Below are 24,783 nucleotides of genomic sequence, written 5' to 3'. Positions count from 1 at the left end.
ACCTCTTAGTGCTACATACTGTAGAAATCTATAAATTGTTCTGTGTTTATTACCAGAAGTACAAGTAAGAAATACTGCTTTTGGAAATAACAAAGAAAGAATAAAATTTGCTTATTGGAGGTGGGGTAAAGCTGAGGATGTTTCCCCCATAATTTTTTCAGGTTTTTTTTTTTTTTCCTGGAAGCTATTTTGTTAACTGAGTCAAGCTTGAATTACTAAAAAAAAAACTATTATTGGAGGTATTTTGGCAAAAATGGAATATAACTAAGAAAAAATGTTCTTTATATGGTTTCAGATGGGATATTCAAGAATGTCACTGTGAAAATATTTTCTTAAGTCATCTGTCAGACCAAAAAAAAAAAACAAAAAACAAAAACCCTAGATGAGCAATGCTTACCCCTGCCCTTCCCCAAACAGCCATTATTTGGAGACTAAGTGTTCAAACATATGAGTCTATGGCAGACATTCCACATTGAAACCATAACATTCTGCACCCTGGCCCCATAGGCTTCTGGGCATGTCATAATGCAAAATGTTTTCAGTCTAACTTTAGAAGTCTGTATAGTCTTCACAATTCCATCACTGTTTAGAAGCCCAAAGTTCAAAGTCTCTTGCAAGACCCAGATAATTTCTTGTTAGCTACTATCCAATCAAAAAACAGGTTACATACTTTCAACATGCAATGGTATAGAATAGACATGCCTGTTCCAAAAAAGGAGGAATGGGTGAGAGCGAGGAATGACCAGGCTAAAGCAGGTGCCACCATACCTTTAACCCCAGCACTCGGGAGGCAGAGGTAGGAGGATCACTGTGAGTTCAATGCCACCCTGAGACTCCATAAGTCAGTCTAGGCTAGAGCAAAACCCTACCTCAAAAAACAAATAAACAAACAAACAAAACCAAGAACAAGTATGAAACTCAGCAGGCAAAGTACTCGAGGACTTGTGATAACAGTCTTGGGTAGCCCCATCCCTCCAAGCTTGTTGCCTATGGCACATGACATCTGTTAGACTGGCTGTACTTGGTGACTGCAACTTTTCTCAGTAAATGTGCCATGTTCCTGCCATCCCCAGCGTCTTGGGGTCTCATTGAAACTGAGGGTTCACTTTCACAGGTCCATACACAGCCCACTCAGTGGTTCAATGTAGGAAATCTAACCATTTTACAGATTGCCTGGACTCAGGATTTCTGAAACCTTAGCAGAAGCCTCTATGACCTTCTTTCTCACTCTTACATTTGCATCCCCCAAAAACTGGTATGGGTGCCACCACATGATAGTAAGTTCGCTGCCCACTCAAGTTGTAGCCTAGCTCTTGTAGTATTTTTCAAATGGTCTTTTAGTTTTACACCCTGAACCTTCAGTGGGTATAGTCTTGCTCTCAAGACACCTTTACTAGTGTTTCAGAGCAGAGTTTAATTGTGTCTCCATCTCTGCCTGCCTGCCTGCCTCTCCTTTTATTCTTTTCTCTCTCCCTCCCTCCTTAACTCCAAGAGTCTCATCTAGCCTAGGGTTGTCCTGAATTCACTATGTAGCTGGAGCTAGCCTTGAGCTTTCCTAATCTTCCTGCTTCCACTTTCCAAGTGTTGGGAAGTTGAGTGGTGGCAGGAGGTTACCATTTTTCCAGAGTAGTAATGCATACTTAATATAAGTTTCTACCTAGAGTAAAATGTATCTATTGTCATTGTGAAATCTCCAACAGAAACAAAAGCTATGCTAAATCGTGACAGTTTACACTCCCTTAAGCACAATTATAAACACTTTTATTTTAAGCCAAACAAAATTTCATTTAAATGTAAGATTTTATCTTATGAACACAAGAAAAGTTACACAAGGGGCTAGGAGGTGGTTCAGTTGGTTTTACTTGCCCCCCAGCACGAGGACCTGAGTTTGGATCCCTGGGCCACAGTGGTGTAGTAAGCCAGTTATCTCAGCACTGGGGAAGCAGAGACAGGAAGGTCCACGGGGCCTGCTGTCTAGATAGTCTAAACTGATGAGCTAGGTTCAGTGAGAGACCCAGTCTCACAAATAAGGTGGAACCTGAGGTTGGCCAGGGTGTGATGTCCAACCCTCTGCTCATGCCATTGTTTTCCCCTGCCATCGTGGAACGTCCCTTCAAGTCTGTAAGCCAAAATAAAACTCTTTTCTCCTATAATAATAACAATATTAATAATGATAATAATAATAAGATGGAGAAGGGACTGGGAAGATGGCTAAGTTCATAAAAGCACTCACTGCTCAAGCCTGAGTGCCCAAGTTCTATCCCCAGATTCCCCCATGTAAAAAGCCAGAAGCAGGGAAGGCTTCCGTAATGCTAGCACTCTTGACAGTAAAATGGAAAGTGGAGACCGAATATCCCAGAATCTCCAGGCTAGCACAGCAGAAAGAACAGCAGAGAGAGACTTAGAGAAACCCTGTTTCAAGTAAGTGGAAATGCAAAGACAGATCTACAAGTTGACCTCTAACAAAATCTATATAACTATGCTTAGGTGGTCCTTGGGTTATAGTTTTCTGGCCCCTGTACATTCTGTATAAAATGGCAAAGCAGAAATATATATATACACTAAAGTGATAAGGAAGATCCCCTTTTCAAGGGTTTTACAGTCTAGAATGAAAGACAAAAGCCAGCCTGAGACTATAGAGTGAGATCCAGGTCAGCCTGGGCTAGAGTCAGACTGCCTAGAAATCTCCCTACAAAAAAATACTGCCTCTTTCTCTCTCAAATAAATAAATTAAGTAAATATTTAGGGCTGGAGGGATGGCTTAGCGGTTAAGGCATTTGCCAGCAAAGCCAAAAGACACAGGTTCGATTCCCCTAGGTGGCGCATGCATCTGGAGTTCCTTTGCAGTGGCTAGAGAACCTGGCATGCCCCTTCTCTCTATCTATCTTCCTCTTTCTCTTTCTCTCAAGGTAGGATATCACTCTAGCCAGGCTGACCTGGAAATCACTGTGTAGTCTCAGAGTGGCCTCGAACTCATGGTGATACTCCTATCTCTGCCTCCTGAGTGCTGGGATTAAAGGCATGCACCACCAAGCCTACCTTTAAATAAAAACTAAACAGACAAAAATCCAGGGGAAACCCCATCAATAGCGGAAGAAGCTTTATTTTGGTATTCTATAATAGAAGTTCAGCATGTTTATTTGAATGAATGCCGTGGAGGAGACAACATAGATGATGATAAGTAGGGAAGGTAGATTCAGAGTTGCTTGTAGTTTGCCTCTTGACAATAAGGCAGGCTGTTCTCAGAACAGGTTTCATAGACTGAGGGCAAGAGTTGACACTAATAGTGTAGATGTTAACACACATAGCTTAACAAATGCATTGACATTGAGTCCAAATGCCTTTTGAAATATAAGACTTAGGGTTCTGTTTAAATTGTGTTTTCTTTTTGTATTTTGTTCCTTTGCTATCATTCTTGGGACACTGATAACAACACAGGTTTATTGGTTGCTAATAGATCTGTTTCTGTTCTTTTTTCTTTTTTTTCAAGGTAGGATCTCTAGTTCAGGCTGACCTGGAATTCACTATGTAGTCTCAGGGTGGCCTTGAACTCATGGCGATCCTCCCACCTCTGCCTCCCGAGTGCTGGGATTAAAGGCATGCACCACCATGCCTGGCTATTTTTTTTTTTTTTTGGCAGCCTCCATAATAATAGACATTAACCCATGGTAATTCCCTCCCACCTCCCACTTTCCCCTTTGAAACTCCACTCTCCATTATACCCCTTCTTCTCAATCAGTTTCTCTTTTATTTTGATGTCATCATCTTTTCCTCCTGTTATGATGGTCTTGTGTTGGTAGTGTCAGACACTGTGAGGTCATGGATATCCAGGCCATTTTGTGTCTGGAGGAGCACGTTGTAAGGAGTCTATCCTTCCTTTGGTTCTTACATTCTTTCTGCCACCTCTTCTGCAATGGACCCTGAGCCTTGGAAGGTGTGATAGAGATATTTCAGTGCTGAGCACTCCTCTGTCACTTCTCAGCACCATAGTGCTTTCTGAGTCATCTCAAGGTCACCACCATCTGAAAAGAGAAGCTTCTCTAACCAAAAGTGAGAGTAACATTAACATATGGGTATGAACATTAAGAGAAGTGTTTACCGGGCAGTTTGGTGAGCATAGTACATACATTCAGCCAGACACCAGCAGACATTACACCCCTAGGGCTCATGACTACCCTGTTTGTAGGTTTTCAATATCAGGGATGTATTTACTCCCATGGAGTGGGCCTCCAGTCCAATTAGAGGGCGGTTGGTTTCCACCATAACAGACATGCCACTATTGCACCTGTTAGCTCATTTGGCCTGGCTGGCCAAATATAAGGCTTGCAGTGTCCACTGTTGAGTATCTTCACTGGTGATTTCTCTCTGTCCCATTGAACTGCATGCAGCATAGCTTTTTCCAGTTTTCTGTCAGCTGGTCTATATGGAGGAGGTTTTCAGCTTAGCTCTAACAGCATTTCTCAATGTCCTTGCAGCCTAAGTATGTAGAACCTTCAGCAATAGGGTATTACTGTCTATTCCTAGTGAGAAACCAAGGACCTGTAATGTTTTGGGGGCATTAGGGACCTCCCTGGCCAATGCTTCACTGGAAGGTATCCCATCCCTGGTGCTGAAAATTTTCTAGTAACAATCTATAGCTCCTGAGTGTTCCATTGTCCAAAAAAGTAGGTTTCCATATAAATTGTTTGTATCCTCTTGGATTTTGATTAGCCCTCCCTCTATCTTTCCTTTACTCAGTCTCTTCCCCTGACCTCACTTAGGCCTTTTCAAACCCATTAATCTGTTTTTCTACTTACATATATACAGTACCATCCTATTAAGTTCTTCCTCCCTCTCTTTTAGTTTTTTAGAAGTCTCTAATTCTTTGCAAGACAGACGGGAGCACAGAAAGAGCTCTGACACACTTGTGAACTAAAGGAGCATGAGCTTTGCTTATAGTTGGTTGAGGAATGCTAGAGGACTAAGTCCTTAGTTCACAAAGTAGTCATTCTTGACTGTTTGAGAAGAAAAACGGTTGCTAATGCCTGCTCTAAAGTGATGAATTAAAAGCTAGTCATGCTGGCCTTGGTGGCACTCCCCTGTAATCCTTCTGGTGGTTGAAAGAAGTTCAAGTAAGGCTAAGCCTGGGCTACAAATGAGACCTTGTCTTTTTGCTTAAAAAAAAAAAAACAAAAAAAACTCGGGCATGATAGCACACGCCTTTAATCCCAGCACTCGGGAGGCAGAGGTAGGAGGATTGCTGGGAGTTTGAGGCCACCCTGAGACTTCATAGTGAATTCCAGGTCAGCCTAGGCTAGAGTGAGACCCTACCTCGGAAACCAAAAAAGAGAGAGAGAGAGCATGGCTTGGGGCTGATGACTGCAATCCCAGCACTCAGGAGGCTAAAGCAGGAGAATCTCTGCAAGCCTGAGGCAAGCCTGGTCTACGCAGCAAGATCTCAAAACCATACCAACCAACTGAAAGAACAAACACAGGATGGAGGCTCACATCTATAATGCAAGCTGTCAGGAGGCTGAGGAAAGAGGATTGCAGTAAGTTTGAGGCCACTCTAGTCCACATGTGAGTTCCAGGCCAGCCAGGGCTACATAGTGAGGCCCTGTATCAAAAAAATCACACAGAAAGTCATGCATGGTAGCCCATGCCTTTAATCCCAGCCCTTGGGAGGCTGAGGTAGGAGGATCACTGTGAGTTCAAGGCCAATCTGACACTTCATGGTGAATTCCAAGTCAATCTGGGCTACCCTACCTCAGGGAGAAAAAATTAAAAAAAAATCTACGTTGAGTTGGTTGTGGTAGTACATGTCCTGTAATCCTAGCACTTTGGAAGAAGCAAGAGGATTGCTGGGAGTTTGATGTTAGCCAGGTAGTCTACATAGTAGTACCAGGACATCCAGGGCTGCACAGCAGCAACAACAACAACAAAAAACCCTCCCAAACAGTAACAGTAAAATGGCTAGTCTTAGAGCCAGTTGTGGTGGCACATACCTTTAATTCCTGCACTTGGGAGGCAGAGGTAGGAGGATTGCCATGAGTTGGAGACCACCCTGAGACTCCATAGTGAATTCCAGGTCAGCCTGGGCTAGAGCAAGAACCTACCTTGAAAAATGGTGGGGAATAAAAGGCTGGTCTTTGGAGCTGGGGAGATGGCTCAGTGGTTAAAGGAACTTACTTACAAAGCCTGTCAACCTGGGTTCAATTCCTTACCTCCCATGTAAAGCCAGACACAAAGTGGCTTATGCACCTCTCTGATCACAGTGCACCCATAGCATCGAGAGGCATAGCCAGAAGGATTTGAAACTTGCAGGCCAGGGTGACAAGGCACCCTATCTCAAAAAACATTGAGCAGGCACCTTGAAGTCTTACCTCTACATACGCACCATGGCACACACGACCCTATATATACAAATATAAGAAGTTTGTGTTTCTTTTTTTTAGTTTTTATTTCTTAAGAATATTTTTATTTATTTATTTGCAAGCTGAGAGAGAGAGAGAAAGGGTGTGCCAGGGCCTCTAGCCACTGCAACTGAACTCTAGATATATGTGTTTTGCAGGTGAGTACCTTAACCACTGGGCTCTCTCTCCAGCCCTGTTTCTTTTTTCTTTTAAATGGGAGGAAAAGGTTTATTTCAGCCTGCCAATAACAGGGGAACATCATCAGTGGCAGAAAAAGCTGGCTCATTTCTATAGATCCAAGCAGAGAGACTTCATCAAATAGCCAGAAAACACCCTCAGCCAGCAGACACCAGTAGCCAGACAGATGGGTCTTCTCTTCTCTCCCTCTTTTTCCTCCCCATTTTTTTTAAACTACTTTTACTTGATTTCTTTCTTTACATAAGGAATCTTGAAAGGATTATGTCTTAACTCCTTTCGTTTCATGCTTGGGACTATCCAGTGTGGTTCTGTACCTACTAGATGCTCCATATATTTTTTTTCTGCATATTTTCATAGCAGTTCACTGAGGCTGTCTCTTTTTTTTCGAGGTAGGGTTTCACTCTGGCCCAGGCTGACCTGGAATTAACTATGTATGTAGTCTCAGGGTGGCCTTGAACTCACAGTGATCCTCCTACCTCTGCCTCCCAAGTGCTAGGATTAAAGGCGTGCACCACCACGCCCAGCTTCTCTGTTTCTTTGTAGGTCCCTGGGATGTTTCTGTTTCCTAGGTTTCCATTCACGACTTAGTTTCTTCTTATGCTTCTTCAGCTGTGCACCTGTGCTTGCTTTGAAATTCTTCTGTCACAGAATTCCAGGCACAGTCTTGCGTTCATGCTAATGTATAAAAATGTCTTAAGTCTCAACCTGATATCCTGTATCAATCTTAGTGGACTTGAGACTGAACTTAGTTGCCTAAACCTGAAATAAAGAACAAAATAATAAGCCAGGTGTGGTGGCACACGCCTTTAATCCCAGCACTTGGGAGGCAGAGGTAGGAGGATCACTGAAAGCTTGAGGCCACCCTGAGACTACATAGTGAATTCCAGATCAGCTTGAACCAAAGTGAGACCCTACCTCAAAAAATAAAAACAAAAACAACAAAAAAAGAACAAAATAATAATAGATACTATTTACTTTATCTGTGTCTGGTCTCTGTACTGACACTTTTTTTTTTTTTTTTTTGGATGTAGGGTCTTCTCTGTTCCTGGCTGACCTGGAATTCACTCTATATTCTCAGGGTGGCCTGGAACTCATGGTGATCCTTCTACCTATGCCTCCCATGTGCTGGGATTAAAGGTGTGTGCCACCATGCCCAGGTACAGAGAGAATGGGCAGCCATTGCAAACAAGCTCCATATGCATGCTTTACATGGGTACTGGGGAATTGAACTCTGGTCATTAGGCTTTGTAGGCAAACGCCTTAACTGCTGAGCCATCTCACTGGCCCCACATTTCCCTCTTTTTTTCTTTATTTACTAATTTTTGAGACAGTCACAATGTAGTCCAGCTGGTCCCAAATTTGTGTCAAACCTTTTGCCTCAGCTTCTGGAGTACTGGGATTATAGGCATGAGCCATCACACTCAGTTTACATTTTCATTCAGTTCTCAAAACAATCCTGTTTTTAAAATGTGCTAAGAGAAGTTCAGAATAATTAAGGAAGTTAACAAGGCAATAATACGCCTAATAAATGTTGGATTTGAACCAGGTCTGCACGTGCAGTTTCAGGTTTCATGCTCCGTCACTCTGCTCTTCCTGGGTTCTGCTCCCTGTGCCATGCACACAGACACACACACACCTCAGGGAGAGCCCAGTACTACTGACGTCGAGGGGTGCTGAAACAGTTCATAGTGCTTGATTTTTTGCTTTGTTAATTTGGTTTATTATAATAGCCACTTGAAAGTCATACTTACTTTCTTTTCCATTTATACTGTTGTTCAAAAATTTCTTCAAAATAAAAATCCACAGCTGCAGAGATGGCTTAGTTACCTGCCAAGCCTAATGATCCAGGTTTGATTCCCCAGAGCCCACGAAAGCCATATGCACATTGTGGCGCCTGCATCCAGAGTTCATTTGCAGTGGCTAGAGGCTCTGGCATACCCATATTCATTCATTCATTCAATATCTCTCTCATAAATAAATAAAAGTAAAATACTAAAAAAAGAAAACACAAATCCAATTGTGTCTTTTTGTTATTGTTGTTGCCTTCAAGATACAAATCAAAATCTGTGGCATAGCTTTTATGAGCTTCCTGTGGGCAATGCATAGCCACATTCATGGTCCTTTTGTTTCAGTCATTACAAAGGGACCTGTCTAGATCTGAGTTTTACCATTTCTCTGTTGTTCTTTTGGCATGTCTTTTCCTGCTTTGTCACTGTCAAAATTAGGTCAAACAGAGCTGGAGAGATGGCTTAGAGAGATGCTTGCTTGCAAAGCCTGACGGCCTGGGTTCAGTTCCCCAGTACCCACATAAAGCCAAATGTACAAAGTGGCATATGTGTCTGGAGTTAATTTGCAGCGCCTGGAGGCCTTGGAACATCCATTCTCTCCCCCCTCCTGCCTCTTTCTCAGATAAATAAAATATTTTTTACAAAAAGAATTGGATCAGGGACTTCCGGTTAAGATGGCGGCGTAGGTACCACGCCAAAACAGCCTGGGGGGGGGGGAAGACCAAAAAAAACTCAGCAAAATACACACTTTTACTAAAAAGTGAGGTGTATAGGAAGTTGAGGCGGCAGCGGAGAAGTAGAAGAGTTCCAGAGCATCCAGAGCCTGCACAGCCGGGAACAGCGGCTCCGGGCCGCTCGGCTACCCGCCGCAACCGCGGAGCGGCAGAAAAACCGCCGGTCTCTCGGCTCGAGCCGCAGGACAAGCCAGGTGCGGGATTTTCCCCTCACACCGCGCTCTCCGCAACTCGGGAAACGTGAGGGGAGAGCGGCAGCGAGCAACGGAGGGAGGAGCAGACCGCGAAGTAAAAGCACACGTGGAGAAACGATACAACCAGAACAGCGCGGCTCCCTCCCCTCCCCTGCCGCCTGAACCCAGCTCCAGCGAACACAGCAGCGGCCCGGGACCCGGCCACGCCAACTTGGACTGACGGCGGGACCCAAGCAGGAGCAGAATTTGGCAGCAACTTCAGCGGCTCCAGCACCGGTACCAGTGGCCCCAGCAGCAGCGGACCCAGGAGAGCAGCGGCTTCGGGGTGAGCAGCAGCGGTGGACACGACAACGGCAGCTTCAGCTGTGGTGGGGGCTCCGGCGGTGACACCTACAACAGCTGCAGAGGCGGCGGCAGCAGCTCAGTTTGCCCCGTAGGAAAAGCAAGTGCCCAGCTCCAGAAATCAGAACAGCAGCCCGACGACCCAGGCAGCAACTTGACTGAGACCACAATCACCCAAGGTAACTGGGATTGCACCAGGGAAGGGTCTCACCTGGTCACAAGCTGACTTGGATACCTCAACAGACCAGAAATCTAAACCTCTTGGTTGATAGAGGATCTGGTCATTATAATAACTACTCTTGCATACATACTCGGGGCTGTTTTTGATGGAATGGGTACAGTGTTTAGCTAAATTTTAGAATCTACCAGTATATTATTCCACTCAGCCTGCTTGAATACTCCTATAGCAGGGAAACTCAACCCCTAAGAACATCTTTGTAGATACTCTGAGAGTCTTAAGAGCCACACCTAATACCTTAAGGTCCTACCCTGAAAATATTTTACACCAAATCAATTGATACAGCTAAGAATACACAGCTAGCTAGAAAATCCAAGCATTAACTTAATCCAAGATGCAAAAATATATACATTATAACACAAGAAACACTAAAAAGCAAGACGATATAAATCCACCTAAAAGTATTAATGCATCAGAAATGTCCTCCAGTGAGAAAGAGTTAGAGGAAATGCCTGAGAAAGAGTTCAAAAGAATAATTATAAATATGTTCAAAGAGGTCAAAGAACACATGAAAACAATCAAAGAAGAAATCAAAGAGGAAATCAAAGAGGAAATCAAAGGAATCAAAGAAGAGGCAGGACACCAATTTAATGAAATAAAGAAGGCAATACAAGACATAAATAGAGAAATAGAAATAATAAAGAAAAACCAGTCAGAATTACTAGCAATGAAGAACACAGTTAATGAAATAAAAAACTCTGTAGAAAATCTCACCAGTAGGATGGATGAGGGAGAGGACAGAATATCTAAGCTAGAAGATCAGGTGGCAGACCTAATGCAGTCCAACAAAGAGAAAGACAAACTTATAGAAAAGTATGAGTGGGAATTTCAAGATATTCGGGACACTATGAAAAGATCCAATATAAGAATTCAGGGCATAGTAGAAGGAGAAGAATTCCACTCCAGAGGCATAGTAGGCATCTTCAACAAAATCATAGAGGAAAATTTTCCCCAAATTGGGAAAGAGGTGCCAATACAGATACAGGAAGCCTTTAGAACCCCAGCCAGACAAAACCCAGAAAGAAACTCTCCTCGCCACATTATACTCAAACTTCCAAACACACAAACCAAAGAAAAAATATTGAAAGCAGTTAGAGAGAAAAATCAAGTTACCTACAAAAGCAAGCCCATCAGGATTACAGCAGATTATTCAACACAAACTTTTAAAGCCAGAAGGGCCTGGAGTGATATATTCCAAGTTCTGAAAGATAACAACTGTCAACCAAGGTTACTTTATCCTGCAAAGTTATCCATCCAAATAGATGGAGAAATAAAGACATTCCATGACAAAAGCAGGTTAAAGGAATATCTGAAGACAAAACCAGCTCTACAGAAAATACTTGATAGAATCCTCCATGCTGAACAAAAGGAAAAGCACACATATAAGGAACCTAGAAAAAACCAGCCATACTCAAATACCAGTTAACAGAAGAGAGCACAGGTAGAACCAGTAACACACACACACACACACACAAAAATGGCAAACATAAATACATACCTTTCAATAATATCTCTTAATATCAACGGTCTCAATGCCCCAACGAAAAGACATAGATTTGCAGACTGGGTTAAAAAGCAGGATCCTACAATTTGTTGTCTTCAAGAAACTCACCTTTCTACAAAGGATAGACATTATCTTAGGGTGAAAGGTTGGAAGACGGTGTTTCAAGCAAATGGGCCTAGAAAACAAGCAGGGGTTGCTATCCTAATATCAGACAGGGTGGACTTTAGTCCGAAGTTAGTCAAAAAAGATAAGGAAGGTCACTTTATATTGATTAAGGGCACACTCCAACAGGAGGACATTACAATCCTAAACATATATGCACCTAACATGGGGGCTCCCAAATTCGTCAAACAAACACTATTAGAACTAAGGTCACAGATAACACCAAACACGGTGGTGGTGGGTGACTTTAACACCCCACTCTCATCAATAGACAGGTCATCCAGGGAAAGAATAAACAGAGAGGCATCTGGACTAAATGAGGTCATAGAAGATATGGACCTAACAGATATATACAGGACATTTCATCCAAAGGCTGCAGAATATACATTCTTTTCAGCAGCACATGGAACATTCTCTAAAATAGACCATATATTAGGACACAAAGCAAATCTTAACAAATTCAGGAAAATTGAAATAATTCCTTGCATTCTATCTGACCACAATGGAATTAAACTACAAATCAGTAGCAAGAAAGGCTATAGAGCATACACAAAATCATGGAAGCTAAACAATACACTACTAAATGATGAGTGGGTCAATGAAGAAATCAAAAAGGAAATCAAAAAATTTATAGAGTCAAATGATAATGAGAACACAACATGCCAAAATCTCTGGGACACAATGAAGGCAGTTCTAAGAGGTAAATTTATAGCCTTAAGTGCCTATATTAAGAAATTAGAAAGGTCGCAAGTAAACGACCTAATGCTTCGCCTTAAAGCCTTGGAAAAAGAAGAACAAGGCAAACCAAAAAGTAGTAGACGGGAAGAAATAATAAAGATTAGGGCAGAAATTAATGAAATAGAAACAAAAAGAACAATCCAAAGAATTAATGAAACAAAGAGTTGGTTCTTTGAAAGGATAAACAAGATTGATAAACCCTTAGCAAATCTGACCAAAAGAAAGAGAGAAGAGACACAAATTAATAAAATCAGAGATGAACAAGGTAACATCACAACAGATTCCAGAGAAATTCAAAAAATTATAGGGACATACTATAAAAGCATATACTCCACAAAGTATGAAAATCTGAAAGAAATGGATGATTTCCTTGATCTATATGACCTACCTAAATTAAATCAAAATGAGATTAATCACTTAAATAGACCTATAACAAACATGGAGATCCGAGCAGTTATCAATAATCTCCCAACTAAAAAGAATTGGATCAAATAGTACTGTCAAGTGAGACATGCTACTTCTTGTATGTGCTGCTTTTAGGTGCCCCTCAGTTACACCTTGCTTATAACCTGTGGTGGTAGGTAGGCCACCTCAGAGATGATTCCCATTTGGTCCCCTTCATGGTATTTATGCCTGTGTGCATTATGCTCCCTTAAGTGTGAGGAGGACCTGATTAGTTAATTTTAACAAAAAGTGATGGATGGTCCTTCTGAGATGAAGTCATCAGAAAAGAGTATCTTGTTTCTTGCCCTCTCCTGCATGCTCCTCCAAATCCTCACTCTATTGGGGAAGTAGTTTGCATCAGTGTTTACATAATCCTGTGGAGAGGCCTGTGTGGGTAGGGCTGATGCCTCTGGCCAAGAACAGCCAACAGGGACCTAGGGACTGTTGTCTGATGAATGAGCTGGAAAGCAGATCCTCTTCCACTTGAGCCTTGGGTACCACACCAGCTGATTGTATCCTTATGACCCATCTCCCATGCCAGGGACATCCAGTGAAACCACATCTGCATTTCTTTTTTTTTTTTACATCTGCATTTCTAATAGCACAGATCCATGAGTGATAATGCTTGCTGTCCCCCCCCCCAATTTATTGAAATGTGCCAAGAGCTTTTTCCCAAACATTATAGATTTATTTTATTCTTTTTTAAATATTTTTATTTTTATTTATTTGAGAGAGAGAGAGAAAGATACATAAATAGGCAGGTAGACAGAGAGAATGGGCGTGCCAGGGCCTCCAGCCACTGAAAACAAACTCCAGATGTATGTGCCCCTTGTGCATCTGGCTAACGTGGGTCCTGGGGAATCGAGCCTTGAACTGGGGTCCTTAGGCTTCACAGACAAGCGCTTAACTGCTAAGCCATCTCTCCAGCCCTTATTTTATTCTGTACTAAAATTACTATTTTTAAAAATTTCTCTCCCCTCCCCTCCCCCTCCCCCTCTTCCTTCTTTCCTCCCTTCCTCCCTCCTTCTCTTCTGCCCTCCTTCCCTCTCTCCCTCTTTCCCTGTCTCCCTCCATCCCCGCTCCCTCCCTCCTCCCCTCTCTGTGTGAGTTCAGATGCTTATATACCACAGCATACGTGGGGTTCAGAGGACAGCTTTTGGATAGGCCCTTCCCTGTCCACATCATTTAAAGCAGGATTTTATTTATTTATTTATTTTATTTGAGAGAGAGAATAGGCACCCAGGTCCTCCAGCCACTGCAAACGAACTCCAGATGCATTCACCACCATGTGCATCTGGCTTACAAGGGTACTGGGAAATTGAAACTGGGTCCTTAGGCTTCACAGGCAAATGTGCTAAGCCATCTCTCCAGCCCTCTTTGGGTATTTTGAGGTGAGGTCTTGCTCTAGCCCAGGCTGACCTGGAATTAATTAGTAGTCTCAGGGTAGTTTTGAAGTCATGGTGATCCTCCTACCTCAGCCTCCCTGAGTGCTGGGATTGCAGATGTTCACCACCAAGCGTGGTTTAGACTCTTTTCTTTGTTATGTTATTTATTTTATGTGTTTGAGATAGAGAAAGAAAGAAAGAAAGAGGCGCAGAGAGAAAATGAGAATGAGCACACCAGTGGCCTGTAGCCACTATAAACAAACTCCAGATATATGTGCTACCTTGTGCATCTGGCTTCACGTGGGTACTGGGAAATCAAACCCAGGTCCTTAAGCTTTGCTGGCAAGCACCTTAACCACTGAGCCATCTTTCCAGAACCCCTCCTCAGCCCCTCTCCCCCACTCTTGCACTGCTGTTTTGCTATGCTTACCATAAGCTATAGGGAAATTCTTGTGTCTCTGTTTCCTGTCTTCCCATCACCATGAGCATGCTGGGATTACAGAAGCTCACCGCACCTTCTGGTTTTTTATATGAGGCCTGGTAGTTGAATTCAGGCCCTCAAGTTTGAGCGCTTTATCCACTGAGCTATCTCCTTGGCTCATGTTCATTATTTTAAGCCACTATAAAAAAAACAAAAAGACAGATTTCTTGGTGGAAACAATATAAGGCAGAACAAAACAGAATGGCATTTTTAAAGTGCTAGAGGGTAAGTCCATGTAGAATTTCATACACAGCAAAACACATTCTTCAAAATGAAAGCTAAATAATTTTTCATACATAGGAAATTTGCCCTACAGGAAATGGCAAAAGTAGTTCTTTGTGGGACAGGAAAATGATATCAGATAAAAATTTAGCCTACAAGAATAAAGCACACCAGAAATAGTAGCGGAGTAAGATAAAAGCATTTTTGTCATTATTTGATTTCTTTAGATAATAATTGCTTTACTGCAAAGTCATAATAACATATTGTGGATCTATAATATATGCATAAAATCCATGACAACAGTAACACAAAGGGAGGCAGAAGTAGCAGGATCACTGTGAGTTCAAGACTACCCTGAGACTTACATAGTGAATTCCAGGTCAGTCTGGGCTAGAGTGAAATCCTATCTTAAAAAAAAGAAGAAGAGGGAGAGAGAGAGAGAAAGACACAGCTGGGTATAGTGGCACACACCTTTAATTTCAGGATCAATCAAGAGGCTGAGATAGGAGGACCACTGTGAGTTTGGGGTCAGCCTGGAGCTACAGAGTGAGTTCCAGGTCAGCCAGGGCTAGAGTGTGACCCTGTCTCAGTAAAACAAAAACAAAAAAGAAGAAGAAAAATATAGTCCCTAAGGGTTATATATAAAATAAGTCCCTGTATCATATCTAAAGTGATTACAGTTTTATTTATTTTTAAAATATTTTATTTTTACTTATTTGGAAGAGAGAGAGAGAGAAATAAGCAGGTAGAGGGGTTAACGCATTCGCCTACAAAGCCAAAGGATCCCATTTCAACTGTCCAGGACCCATGTAAGCCAGATGCACAAGGAGGGGCGCATGCATCTGGAGTTCATTTGCAGTGGCTGGAGGCCCTGGTGTGCCCAGTCTCTCTTCTGCTTCTTTTTTTTCTTTCTTTTTTAAATTAAATTAAATTAAATTTATTTGAGAGAGAGAAAGAGAGAGAATTTGTGCATCTGGCTTACATAGGTCCTGGGGAATCAAACCTGGGTCCTTTTTGTCTTTGCAGGCAAGCGTCTTTACCACTTAGCCATCTCTCCAGCCCTACAGTTTCATTTCTAATAAAGTAAATATACATATTATAAAGACCCTTGAACAGTTAAACAAAAAAGAAGTAGTATGATAGTAGATTATTAACTAAGCTAAAATTAAGAAGGAAAAGAAGAAGGAAAGACCAGAACATATCAGACAAATAGAAAATAAATAGTAAGATGATTTATTGATTGGTATAACAAGATATTATTAGGTCAAACACTTCAATTAACATAGAAGTCTTGCCAGGCATGGTGGTGCATGCCTTTAATCCCAGTACAGGAGGCAGAGGTAGGAGGTCATTGTCAGTTTGAGGCCACCCTGAGACTACATAGTGAATTCGAGGTCAACCTGAGCTAGAGTGAGACCCTACTTTGAAAAACCAAAAAATAAAAATAAACAAATAAAAATAGAAGTCTAGGGCTGGAGAGATGGCTCAGCAGTTAAAGCACTTACCTGCAAAGCCTAAGGACCCGAATTCAGTCCCCCAGTATCCATGTAAAGCCAGGTGCACAATGTGGCGCATGCATCTGGAGTTTGCAGTGGCTAGAGGCTCTGGTGCACCCATTCTTCCTCCCTCCCTCCCTTCCTCTCTCTTTCTCTCTTTCAAATAAATTAATTTTTAAAGGCCCAGGGAAAACCTCATCAAGGGCAGAAGAAGCTGCTTACTTTCATAGATCCAAGCAGAGAGAAAAGACTTCAGAAGCCAGCCCTAGCCCCAGCCCCAGTGCGCATAAACAGGCAAAGCTCCAGCAGTTCCACACACGCAACAGGGCTGGACTCAGCCCTGCCCTAGTGACACACCTCCTGTAGCATGAGTCTGCCTGCTAGGGGCTTAGGGTGCAAGCCCAATTTTAATAAAACACCTCAGTCTGTGGAGCCATATATTCAAACTACTGTGCAGCCCAGGTTGGCTTTGGGTTCATGGAAATCCACCTGCCTCAGCCTCCTGAGTACCAAGGTTACAGTAGTGAGCCACCATCCCTCATTCTAAAATTCTTTTCCACAGGTAGTTAAGAATAAAAATGTATGTCATTGACTGTCTATCAATAAGGGATTAAGTTATGGTTTATTGAAATGATAGGTTATACAGAATGGGAAAAAAATCTTCTCCAGCTATACACCTGATAGAGGATTAATATTTAGGATATACAAAGAACTCAAAAAGTTAAATAATAAGGAATCAAATAAGCCAATCAAAAAATGGGCTATGGAGCTAAATAGAGCATTCTCAAAGGAAGAAATACGAATGGCATATAAGCATCTAAAAAATGTTCTACGTCACTAGTCATCAGGGAAATGCAGATTAAAACTACTTGACCTGTGGAGGTCAAGTCCAGTCTGGACTACATGAAATCCTGTCTCAATAAGTTTTTTTTTTTTTTTTTTTTTTTAAGGTTTGAAAAGAAGTATTCATTGAAGTGGCTATCTCTGAAGGATTTTCTACTGCGAGTTTTAGGATGGGTGGGTGTGCCACTGTTAGGTTTTCTTATACACCAGTTTTTACACTTGAAAATATTTTCCCTTTTGAAACAAATATATCTATTTCTCCTTTATTAATTTATTTTATTTTTATTGGCAACTTCCACAATTGCAAACAATATCCCATGGTAATTCCCTCCCTCTCTCTCCTTTATTATGGATAGTAGGAAGTACAAATTTTAAGCCAGTGCCTAAATCTACCTACTGTAACACTGTTATTATAGCAAGTTTATGTAGAATCTACATAAAATAATACCTAGGGGCCATGATTTCCAAGGCTGCACAAGTGCTATTGATGTAACCCAGGAACCAGTTGGTCTGGAACTGAGTTGGGTACTCTGAACTCCAGAGCCAAAGGCTTTGGCTGAGATTTTCTCCACCACTCCCTGCTGTATGTAGTCAAGTCTTTCTATAGGCTTGATTTTTTTTTTTTTTTTTTCCAGGTAGGGTCTCACTCTACAGGCCGACCTGGAATTCACTATATAGCAATTCTCCTACCTCTGCCTCCTGAGTGCTGGAATTAAAGGCGTGTGCCACCACGCACGCTTATAGGCTTGATTAAAAAAATTTTTTTTTTTTATTTAGGAGCCAAAGAGATTGCTTAGTGGTCAAGGTGCTTGCCTGCAAAGCCTAATGACCAGTAAGCCAGATGCACAAGGTAGTGCAGTGGCTAGAAACCCTGGTGTTCTCCCATTCTGTCTCTCTCCACTTTCTCTCTCTCATAAATAAATAAATAAGTAATATTTTAGCCAGGCATGATGGTGCACACCTTTGATCCTAGCACTTGAGAAGTAGAGGTAGGAGGACTGCCATGAGTTCGAGGCCACCCTGAGACTACATAGTGAATTCCAGTTCAGCCTGGGCTAGGGTGAAACCTTACCCCAAAAATCAACAAAAAAAAATATTTTTTAAAAAATACTTATTTGCCTCAGGATGTAGAGGTGGAAGGATCCCCATGAGTTCAGGGCCACTCTGAGACTACATTGTGAATTCCAGGCCAATCTGAGCTAGAGTGAGACCCTACCTTGAAAAACAAACAAACAACAACAAAAAAAAAAAGGCCTATGGGCTGGAGAGATGGCTTAGTGGTTAAGCACTTGCCTGTGAAGCTTAAGGACCCTGGTTTGAGGCTCGATTCCCCAGGACCCACATTAGCCAGGTACACAAGGGGGCGCACGTGTCTGGAGTTCGTTTACAATGGCTGGAAGCCCTGGCCTGCCCATTTTTTCTCTCTCTCTCTCTTTCCTGCCTTCTCTCCCTGTCTGTCACTCTCAAATAAATAAAAATGAACAAAAAATATTTTTTTTAAAATGGCCTATAGTCACTGCAAAGGAACTCCAGAAGCATGGGCCACTTTGTGCATCTGGCTTATGTGGATATTGGGAAATAAAAAACCAGGTTAGGCTTTGCTGGCTAGCACCTTAACCACTGAGCCATCTCTCCAGCCCTAGGCCTGATTTCTTCTTGTTTTTATTTATTTATTTGACAGGAGACAAAGGGCCGGGGTGGGGGGGGGAGGTGTCGGAGTTTAAGGAAGGGAGAATATGGGTTCCCAGGGCCTTCAGCCTCTGCAAGCAAACTCCAGATACACGTGCCCCCTTGCACACATCTGACTTACGTGGGTACTATGGAACTGAACCTGGGTCCTTTGGCTTTGCAGGCACATGCCTTAACTGTCAAGCCATTTCACCAGCCCATTTTCTTGGTTTGTTTGAGGTAGAGTCTCACTCTAGCCTAAGCTGAACTGGAATTCACTGTGTAGTCTCAGGCTGGCCTTGAACTCATGGTGATGCTCCACCACACCCAGCCCTAGGCTTGGTTTTTAAAGAACAAGTCAAGCAAATCTGAGCCATTGTTTTGATGTACTTTGAATAGAAAAATATCTGAATGTATTGCACACTCCCATCCTTATTGATAGAAACACATTAAACACATTAAAGGCTGGAGGGATGTCTTAGTGCTTAAGGCACTTGCCTGTGAGGCCTAAAGATCCAGGTTCGATGCTCCAGGTCCCACATAAGCCAGATGCATATGGTGGCACATGTATCGAGTTCGTTTGCAGTGGCTAGAGGCCCTAGTGTGCCCATTCTCCCCCCCAACCCCCCATCTAATAAATAAATAAAAAGAAAATCTTTAAAAAATTAGTTCCCTTCTTTGAATATTAAGTTCACCTGGTTTAGGATAAATGCTTTTCTAGATAACTAAGAAAATTGTTTTCATTGGCCATTTATACTCCTGTATGGTGGGTACTATGTAATCACAGGGATGGCATGAAGTAAAAATCTTACTGTTGGGCTGGATAAATGGCTTGAGGTGCTTGCCTGCAGAGCCTAAGGACCCAGGTTCGATTTCCCCATACCCAGGTAAAGCCAGCTGCCTAAGGTGACACATGTGTCTAGAGTTTGTTTGCAGTGGCTACAGGCCCTGGTGCGCTTATTCTGTCTCTGTCTTTCTCTGCTTGCAAACATACATTTATATATATATATATATATATATATATATATATGTATATATGTATGTATGTATGTATATTTATTTGTTGTTGTTTTGTTTTGTTTTTGTTTTTCGAGGTAGGGTCTCACTCTAGTTCAGGCTGACCTGGAATTTACTATGTAGTCTTAGGGTGGCCTCGAACTAACTCACTGCCATCCTCCTGCTTCTGCCTCCCCAGTGCTGAGATTAAAGGTGTGCGCCACCACGCCCGGCTTTTTTTTTTTTTTTAATCTTACTGTACACTGGAGTCCAGGACCTTTATCATTGAGTTCCTGGACTGACATACCGGAGGGCTTTTGACCTAGCTGTTGGGCTTGGGGGATTTTCCAAGAGTTTTCCAGAGGAAGTGACATCTGAACTGAATTTTGAAGTTGAATGAACATGAATCAGCTAAACCAAAGAAAAGTTACAAGGGTGATCTAGGTAGAGACAAAGACTTGGAGGCAAGCAAGGGCATATGTTGTGGACTGCAACTCCACAGGGCCCAGTAGAGACTGAGGCTGAAGATGCCAGATCATGAAGGGTCTTGTCAGCTGTCAGAGTTTCTTCCTCTGGACTTCTTTGTAAATCCAGTCTTTGTTTGCTGCGCTAGGAATCTTTGAGTCATCTTTTCTTCAAGGTTCCCTCCCATAACTCTGCATAGTTAGTTATGGCAACAAATCCTGTCAGTCTGAGGAACCTGGATTGCAAGGGAATACTGACAAGCTACCTGTACAAACTGCTCCTAGCAGCTGCCACAGGTTCTCTTGTTTTGCAGAGTACAGCGCTGTCTGTTTAAATGAGTGGTTTAAGGAAGGAAGTCCAAAGCAGAAGATGGCTAGTACTTGTGGCCATACTTAGTTCTTCCATTATGTGTTTGTCTCTAAAAATAACCCTAGGAATCTTGGGAGGATTAGTAGAATAGTCAACTCTTGGGTAGTTAGAAAGCCCTAAAGGGCTGGAGAGATGGCTTAGTGGTTAAGTGCTTGCCTGTGAAGCCTAAGGACCCTGGTTCGAGGCTGAATTCCCCAGTATGCTTGTAAGTCAGATGCACAAAGTGGTACATGCATCTGGAGTTCATTTGCAGTGGCTGGAGGCCCTGGCACGCCCATTCTCTCTCTCTCTCTCTCTCTCTCTCTCTCTCTCTGTCTGTCTGTCTGTCTCTGTCTCACTGCCTCTTTTTTAAAGTCCTAAAATAAAATCTGGTAATACTTCTTTGGTTAGCATGTTTGGAAACTGAGGACAGGTCATATTGAGTAAAAGTGCCACATAACTTCTAGTATTTTAATTTTTCATGTATATATACTATTTTTCATGGTTGTGTATTACCTTTTTACCCCTAGCTGAGACACTCTTATGACTATCTTAGTGGCTATCAGAAGAAAATTCATGAATATGCATATCTATTGCTTTTTTACTTGCTAAAATAATAATTCAGGTACATATTTCCTTGAATTTATGTATGTACTATACTTTGTTCTGTTGAATCACAGAACACTAAGAGAAGGACTGTACATGGAGGTAGTTAGCATTTATAATAGACATTGTTTTAGTGAAATAATTGTGCTATTTGGAAACCAAATTGTATATGTAAGGCATATTTATAAAGCATCTTTTATGATTGTCAGCAACATAGCTGCTGTAACTGTTGTGTCAGAATTGAATCTTTTTGTAAAAATACATATTTTTTACTTATTTGCAAACAGAGAGAGAATATAAATGAGAGGAATGGCAGCACCAGGACGACTTGCCACTGCAGATGAACTCCAGATGCATGTGCCACTCTGTGCATCGTGCTTCATGTGGGGCCTGGGGAATCAAATTTAGGCCATGAAGCCTTGCAAGCAAGCACTTGCACTGATGAACCAGCCCAGAACTGAATCTTTTATAACTGAACTTTCGTACTTGTTACTATGCCAGATTCTTAGTATAATAGTGTAATACTACTAGAAATGTCAGAAAGGATTCTCCCTCACATATGGCTTCAAAAAGAACAAGTATTTGCCATTATTTATATCTAGAGTGGTAGCTCTGTTAATAAACTGATATATATATATACTTAATATTTTTAAGCTAGGAGTGCCATGTACCTACGAGCAAACACCAATAAGCAGCAAGCACAAACCACTATAACTTAAACTGCTCCCTCCACACCTTTGGGCTAGAATAAAGATCAGCCCCCAAACACATCTTAGGGTTGGACCCCAGGACCTGTCCGCAGGGACACCTCCTCCAGCCAGGCAGCTAGAGACCCAAGTTACAAGATTATATTTTCATAGAAATCCGAGTCTGTGGGACTATATGTTTATACTATCACCTTCAAACTGCTACACTGCACTGCTTTTTTATTGTTTCCGTGTAGTTTGTTTGATGTATATGTGTGTGCATAGATACACACGTCCCATACACAAGCATGTGGAGAACAGAAGAATTCACTATTTCTATTCCTCTTACTCTACCTTCTTTCCTTGAGGCAAGGTCTTTCACAGAATCTGTAGCTCACCACTTTTCTTTTTCTACTTAGACTGGTTGACCAGGGAACCCCAGCTATTTTCCTGTCTTTGTCCCACCTCAGTACTGGAGTTATAGGCACAGCCGTTCCTGGCTTTTTTAAAAAAAAAAAAATTTAATTTTTTCTATTTTTCCGAGGTCTCACTCTAGCATAGGCTGATCTGGAGCTCACTCTGCACTTCCAGGCTGGCCTTGAACTCATAACAGTCCTACTTCTGCCTCTTGAGTGCTGGGTTTAAAGGTGTGCCCCACAGCACCTGGCCAAGCCTGGCTTTTTGAGTTGATGTTTGAGATTGAATTCAGGTCTCTCTGCTTGTGCAGCTAGATCTCTTAACTGCTGAGCCATCTATCTCTTCAACCTTGTGCTGCAGTTTTGAGTAATTTCTTTTATATCTTTCAGCTCACTAATTCTCTTTTAACATGTATTTAATCCCCATTTAATTTATCTGTTGAATTTTCATTTTAGTATATTTAAACTAATTTTAGTATATTTTAGTATATTTAAACTAATTTTAGGGCTGGGGAGATGGTTCAAAGGCACTTGCTTGCAAAATCTGCTGGGCCTGGGTTCATTTTCCAAGTGCCCATGTAAAGCCAGATACACAATGTGGCACATGCATCTGTAGTTCATTTACAGTGGTAAGAGGCCCTGGTGTGCCCATGTTGTCTCTTTCTCAAGTAAATAAAAATATTTTAAAAGTCAAAAGTCAATTAGTTTTAGTTTAATATGTTTATTTTAAGAGTCTTTTTGTTTATTTTTATGGTACTAGGTACTGAACCCAGGGCCTCATGCGTGCTAAGGTATTTCTACAGCTCCAGAAAAACCTTTTTTTAAAAACATTTCAGCCAGGCATGGTGGTGCAACCTTTAATCCCAGCCCTCTGGAGGCTGAGGTAGGAGGATTGCTCACCTTGAGTTTGAGGCTAGCCTGGGGCTAGAGTAAGACCTTACCCCGAGAACACCAAAAAAAAAAAAAAAAAAAAAAAGTATTTTTTTAAATCTACTAGGTAAATGTTTTTCTTCCCTGTCTTTCCCCAAATTCAGGACTTTTTGTCTGTGTACTTGTTTAGGGTCTTGATTCCCATGTTTCAGTCCTAGAGTCAAATTTAGGGATAGTAGGTAAAGATAAAGACTAGGCTGAAGAGTAAAGGTTCTGGACTAAGAGCATTTAGCTATTTCAAAATAATGTCACCTAATGAAATTATGGTCTCTAACCATTTGGAACCAGTTATTTCCATTCAGCATAATTCAGGAAGTCATTCTGAGCTGTGTGTATCAGTACTTTGCTGCTTGTGTTTTTATGGGGAAGGGTGCTGAAGATTGAGCCCAGGCTTTGTGCATTAGCTTGTTCCTTTTCATTACTTACTTTGTATGTTTGAGTTGGAGAACTGTGTAAGTTTAAAACAGTTTCTACTTTTTCTTTCAAAGCTGTTTATTTAAGTAAATATTTTTGCCCACCTCCAGGTGACAAAACACACCCACCTTCCTCAAGCCCCTCCAGTATTATCCGTCGCACTTCCTCCCTGGACACACTTGCAGCCCCGTACCTTGCTGGGCACTGGCCTCGTGACAGTCGTGGGCAAGCTGCACCTTGCATGAGAGACAAGGCTACACAAGTAGGTTTATTACAGTTCTTCTATTCAAGTGCTTTATGGTGTTACCACAGTTGGTTAAATATTTGTAAAATAACTATTCTGTGTTTCTCATACTTACTAGGTACTGTGTGTGCTATAAAGAAAGGTAGGAGCTATAAAGAAAGGTAGGAGCTATGTCTGGCTTAACCCAGTCTTGTATTTCTATCCCAAGACTTGGTGGTGTCCTGATAGAATGAATGCTGAAAGAATATTTGCAATGAAAGCATTTAAAGACTTTTTTTATATCAGTTATTGAAAATCAGCTAAGTTGCATTTCTATTTTAGACGTTGAATTTGCATATTTGTGGTTGTTTGATCTCAGCTTCCCCCCCTCCTGAGATTATCCTTTTTAAAGGCAATTAAATTCAGTTCACAGTGGTTTGGAATATTCATTTTGGTATCCAAATATTCTTGGTAGACTTGTTTTGTGCTCTGATATTCTGGAAACAGTTGGACTCTACCCTTGTTATTCCTGCAAAGCTCTGTAATCATTTAGAATCTGTAGCTCTACTGTGCTTAAGTCAAAATAGCAAGGAAAATAAGTACAGTTTCTACTTGATTTTCCTGCTTCATCACATGATGCATATACATTGTTTGGATTTCCTTGAGCCTTTCTACAGTATTATTTCCATGATAGTTTCAGGATTTGGGGGTTCAGATATTTTACTATATTAGTAAGAATATGCCATTTTATTTAATCCTAGCACTCGGGAGGCAGAGGTAGGAGGATTGTCGTGAGTTCGAGGCCACCCTGAGATTCATAGTGAATTCCATCCAGGTCAGCCTGGGCTAGAGTGAGACCCTACCTCAAAAA

The 24,783-nt window shown here is 41.7% G+C and overlaps 1 protein-coding gene across 1 annotated transcript in view; it reads left to right on the top strand.

Moving 5' to 3' along the window:
• Window positions 1–24,783, top strand: part of Fam117b (family with sequence similarity 117 member B) — a 75,582-nt gene that overhangs the window by 15,815 nt on the left and 34,984 nt on the right. Inside the window, exon 2 of the mRNA XM_004653577.3 lies at window positions 23,800–23,951. Within this exon, the coding sequence (XP_004653634.2) occupies window positions 23,800–23,951 (152 nt within the window). The remainder of the gene's footprint in view (window positions 1–23,799; window positions 23,952–24,783) is intronic.

The sequence above is a fragment of the Jaculus jaculus genome, chromosome 4 (genome assembly GCF_020740685.1).
Source record: "Jaculus jaculus isolate mJacJac1 chromosome 4, mJacJac1.mat.Y.cur, whole genome shotgun sequence".
In the NCBI taxonomy this organism is placed as follows: Eukaryota; Metazoa; Chordata; class Mammalia; order Rodentia; family Dipodidae; genus Jaculus; species Jaculus jaculus.
The sequence above is the reverse complement of the archived record's forward strand: the minus strand, read 5'-3'. Positions and strand labels throughout refer to the sequence as shown.